Raw genomic sequence first — 5,226 nt, forward strand, 5'->3', positions numbered from 1 at the left:
ATAAGGGGCGTGCACAAGAGCCTGCTCTCCCTCGCCTCCTCCCGTGGCGTGATCTCCAGCAACCAATCCGCTTCTTATACGTCATAAATGGGACCTTTAGGGCATATATAAGCAACAGCTCTCCCACTTCTCGGCGTCTTCGGTCTTCATCCTTAGTATGCTATGTAAGAGGCTTATGAAATAAACTGCTGCAGAAGGATCCTGACTTGTCCTCCCGCGTCGTTCTTGCCGGCGAGACGGAAAGCGGTCGGGGACAGAAGTGCATCCTGACCACCCAACCTACTTGTCTCCGAGGTCTCAAAGGTCCTCCTCATTTCATGGCAGGATTTTGCCCTGTGCAGGTGTGGTCTCCTTGGGGTTGGGGGACAGTAGCATAAGCTGAGAAAGCCATCTCTAATTCTTCTCCCGAGGCTCCTCCAGCCACCTGTTCGCTGCCTTGGAGAGGCTCTGGGAATCCCGTCGGACTGGCTGCTGAGTTGCTCCTCAGATGCTTCTAAGGCAGATGAGCTGCTGCCTCTCTCCTGTGAGCTGTTGCTCTCATCCTGATCTTCCTCACTTCACAGGGAAGGTGACATATTGCAGGAAGACTCGCTGCTCCTTGTCCTATAAATGTTGTCTCTGGTCACTTGTTTTTTTTCATAGGAGGAGATTTTCGCAGATGTGAACTCCCATGATTCAAGAGTGGAGATGCTCTCAATCTCTGCTGAAGTGATCCCCTTGCATTCATCCATCTGAGAACAGTGTGGGCAAGGTTGCTCAGTGCTCCTCAGGAGAGAAGCTCTGTCCCTGTGGGCCCACTTGGAAGGCATGCCATGACTTTGACTAGGCTTCTCCCCTTCATTAAGTTTAGGGACAGTGGGCAAAGGGAACACAGGAAGGGTAGGGACACTCAGTACCCTTTTTGAGGGCACAGGAAAGGCAGAAGCATGTACAGCATTGTGATCCAAATTGCCCCTCTGGGATGACCATTGCTCCAGCATTAAATATGTTGCCATAACATCATTGAATTCTTGCAGTTTCAAAGATTCTTTGATTTCTTGAGGCCTATAGCCCATGGCGCACATATCTATGAGAATGGAAGGGTCTGGTTGGTGGGGGAGTTGTTCTGTTGTGCAAACTATTCTGGAAGAAGGCTCTTCATCATGGTTCAGCCATGGGTGCTGCATTAATTGGATGACCGTGGGCCTCCTTCTGGGAGTAACACTCAGAAACTGGGCAAGGAGATTTTTCAGGTCTAGGGAGAGCTAGGATGGCATGGTGTAATTAGCAGCTAGGATGTTCTGCTTGGTCCTGCAGTTCGCTGTGTTTCCAAATGGGAGCTTCACTGATACGATGAAATACAGCACCACTCCCAGGCTCCAGATGTCAGCAGCCAGCCCATCGTATTGTTGGAAATCAAAGAGCTCTGGGGCACGATATACAAATGTCCCATAGAAATCACTGACCCTCTCTCCAGGGGGGAATTTTCTCCCCAACCCAAAATCACACAGCTTTATATGTTCAGCAGGATGTTCTTGGCTTTCAGGTCACAGTGGGCAACCCTGTTCTGGTGGCAAAATAGAATTTCCCAGCATAACTCTAGGAAGAGTCTGCGGGCCCCCTCCTCCTCCACATGCCCAAGCTTCTCCACATAGCTCTTCAGCTCTCCCTTGCTGGCATATTCCAGTACGAAGTACACATTTTCTACCGTGTTAATGACCTGATACAGTTTGATAATATTTGGATGTTGGAGCATTTTCATAATTTCAGTCTCTCGCCTTATCAGGGAGCCATCTATTTCGGTCTTTTTCAGCACTTTCACTGCCACGTCGGTGGCAGTGAGGCGATGGTAGCCGAGTTTCACGTGCCCAAAATTGCCTTTGCCCAGTGTCACTGAGAGGTCATAGTGACTTGATACGGTGTTCTCCTCACACAAACTGTCCTCGAGGTCACTCTCCATGATGACCTCACTTCTCTTTGTAGAAATAATCAGCAGCAGCATCAAATAAAATGGGAGAGAAAGGAAGTTAAAAGTAATACTAGGAGTTCATAGCCATAAATACTTACATTACAAAATCAGAGATACCGCAAATAAACTGTGTGTCTTTATGTTTCGAGGTCACGGGAAAACAAGCAGAAATCATACCCAAAGGCAGGGGTGGAAGAAGTACCCAGGATCAGAGCTGACAGGGAAGAAAGAGAAAGCAGAAGAAAACGGGACAGCAGAACAGAGGTCCTATTTGAAAGGATAAAATGTTGACACACCTTTAGCTGATGAACCAATAAACAAGGGGAGGCACTAATTGATTGCAATAAAATTAGAAACAAAAAAGCTCTTATTACAGCAAGTGTCTCTGACATCCAGAGGATCATCAGGGACTATTTTAGAGACTTTACATTTCTCTGACCTGAAAAGTTTGAAGTAAATAAATTTCTAGACACATATGACATACCAAAATTGAACCAAGAAGATACAAGAGTCAGAAAAATCAATCAGGAAGATTGAAAGAGTGAAAAATAAAAAATATAGTGTAAGAAAGAATACCCAAGACCAAAGAGGGTCATGGATGGGTTTATCCAAGAATGCAGGGAATGTAAGACATACAAATTGATTGAAAAAATACTGTGTTTTGTGGGCTGGAGAGATGACTCCCAGGTTAAGAGCCCTGGCTGCTCATGCAGAGGACTGGGTTCCATTCCCAGCACCCACTTGGTGGCTAGCAGCCATCCATCCAGACCTCTAGTTGCAGGGCATTTGATGGTTTCTTCTATCCTACCTAGGCATTGTATGACTGGAGTGCACTTACATAGATAGGTGCAGGCAATACATTACATGGATAAAAAAAAAATAAAAATAATATTTTTAAAATACTGCACATAAGGAAAAGCAAGGAGAAGCATCATGTCTCCCCTAAAGAAGAAAGTTTTTCATTTTCTGGGAATGAATGTAATTTGCCATCACTGTGTTACATGCAATAATCTAGTCCCCAAAGGACAAATATCACATATGATCCCTTTTATGTGGAATCTGGGTGGAGGAGGGAACTGAAAGGACGAGGAGCCCATGGGAGGACTGAAGGGAATTGGGGTGGGTAGAGAGCATTAGAACAGAGCAGGCATTCATGATCAAAGGACATGCATGTATGAGGATGTCATAATAAAATCCCTTACTCTATACAACTAATACACCTGGAAATTTTAAAATAAGAAATCAAAATTTAAAAACGAAAAAGGAACATGAGACGTCAAAACAAAAAGAGTGATAACTCACTGTCGAATTCAACCAGATGATCGAAGTCCTAAGTTCAACCAATCATCAACGTCCAACTCCAAAGAATCACCAGCCTTCAAGTCCAACTGTTCGTCAATGTCTGAATTCAACCGATCTCCAACCAAGTCCAACCAACTACCAACCTCCAAGTCCTACCACCCACCAACCTCCAAGTCCTACCAACTGCCAACCTCCAAGTCCTACCAACTGCCAACCTCCAACTCCTACCAACCGCCAACCTCCAAGTCCTACCAACCGCCAACCTCCAAGTCCTACCAACCGCCAACCTCCAATTCCTACCAACCGCCAACCTCCACCAAACTCTCTGCACTATAAGGACAAGGAGACAGCCCCAGGCAGTGCATTATATACAGCTGTCTTTAATTCTTCACAATGGCTCCTTTGTGATGTCAGATCAAGAGGACCACTCAGGGCTGGGCACAACCCTCAGTGGCTCTCTCATACCCCCCACCCCCAGTACCATCTGTATTACTTTTCTTTTCACTGGACCAAATGTTTGACAAGAAACAACTTAAGGGAGAAAAGTTTTCTTGTGGCTCATACATTGTGGGGACAGGGCAGGCATGGTGGTGGGAGAAATTGGTGGCCAGGGCAGGAAGCCCATGAGGGAGCTGGTCACACTGGCAGTCATCTACTCTCCCTCAGTCACCCTCTCTGACAGCCACGCCTTACTTCCAAGCTTTTTACAACTTCCCAACACAGATTCACCTGCTAGGGACCTAGTGATCCAACACATGAGCCTGAGGAGGACACTTCACATCATTCAAACCATATAAGGACATGCTAATAATGTGATAAGTATACTGACAATGATAATAATTATGCTTCATTGCATAGTTTTTACTCCAGGTAACTATGCCAAAGGTCATGTTTCAGATAAGGTCAGGCACCCGTGCTTGGTGGCACTTTCCAGGTGAGCCAAGAAGAGAGCAGGAGGCCTCCTGCTGAAAAGGGGAGTTCTTCCATTTGGCGCCCGAGATTTTTGTGTCACCTGAGGCATGTTACATATATGGGACAGAGAAGAAGAGAGGTTCACTCTGACTTCCCCAGAAGTCTTCCATTAAATGTGTCATCAGAAGCCTGGGATGTTAGAAGATAATAGGTTGATATATTCAAAATGATTCTGAAAAAAGCCTGTCAGCCCAAAATCCTACAGAGAGCCAAAGTGTCCTACCCATAGTCCTGGAAGATGGCACATTTCCTTGTTCCTTAATCCTTCCTGTTCTGCAGCACAAAATCTTTGGGAAATTTATAAAGAACTGATATTGAGTACTTGTTCATTTGATGGTTGGGAAGTACTAGAATTGAGTCTGGGATCTCAAGAAAATGACCACACAATCCACAGCATTTTGGCCAAGCCAATTTACTTCTGCAGAGGAGCACAATGACATACCCAGGATTCAAGCAGGCATGCAGACCTAGGTACTGTGTCACTGGGTTCTTATTCCTAATGCAAAAGGAGTCCCTTTCCTCACTCTGGGTGGTCAAAACTTTGCCTCGCATTCTGGTAGGGAAAAAAAAACCTTTAAAACATTGTAGTTGAGAACGAAAGCATAATTTTTGTTCAGTTCAACCCTTATGGAAAGCAATGTGGAGAACTCTTTAAAAACTACAAATGAACCTATCATTTGACCCAGTTATACCACTCCTTGGCATATACCCAAAGTACTCATCCTATTGCAGAGACATTTGTACATTCATGTTTGTTGCTGCTCTTGTCACAATAGCTAAGAGATGGGAGCAACCTAAGTGTCTTTCAACCCCTCAACTGACAGGTGGATAATAAAAATGTAGTACATTTACACAGTGGAGTTCTACTCAGTGGAAAAAAAGGATAAAATATGAAAATTTCAGGTAAATGGTTAGAGCTAGAAACTGTTATACTAAGTGAAGTAACACAGACTCAGAAAAAAAATTGACATATGTTCTCCCTCATATGTGGATCCTAGAACCAG

At 44.8% G+C, this 5,226-nt stretch overlaps 1 protein-coding gene across 1 annotated transcript; it reads right to left on the reverse strand.

Annotated features, from left to right (window-relative positions):
- Positions 1-150: 150 nt before the first annotated feature.
- Positions 151-3,351, reverse strand: LOC115072326 (sperm motility kinase X-like). Its single transcript, XM_029569102.1, has 2 exons — positions 3,251-3,351; positions 151-1,954 (listed from the first exon to the last, which is right to left on the reverse strand). Exon 2 carries the CDS (start codon positions 1,937-1,939, stop codon positions 1,493-1,495), a length of 447 nt encoding a protein of 148 aa, XP_029424962.1. The 5' UTR covers positions 1,940-1,954; positions 3,251-3,351; the 3' UTR covers positions 151-1,492.
- Between the last annotated feature and the right edge of the window lie 1,875 nt (positions 3,352-5,226).

The sequence above is a fragment of the Nannospalax galili genome, unplaced genomic scaffold, assembly GCF_000622305.1.
Source record: "Nannospalax galili isolate Female #2095 unplaced genomic scaffold, S.galili_v1.0 scaffold2622, whole genome shotgun sequence".
Classification (NCBI taxonomy): Eukaryota; Metazoa; Chordata; class Mammalia; order Rodentia; family Spalacidae; genus Nannospalax; species Nannospalax galili.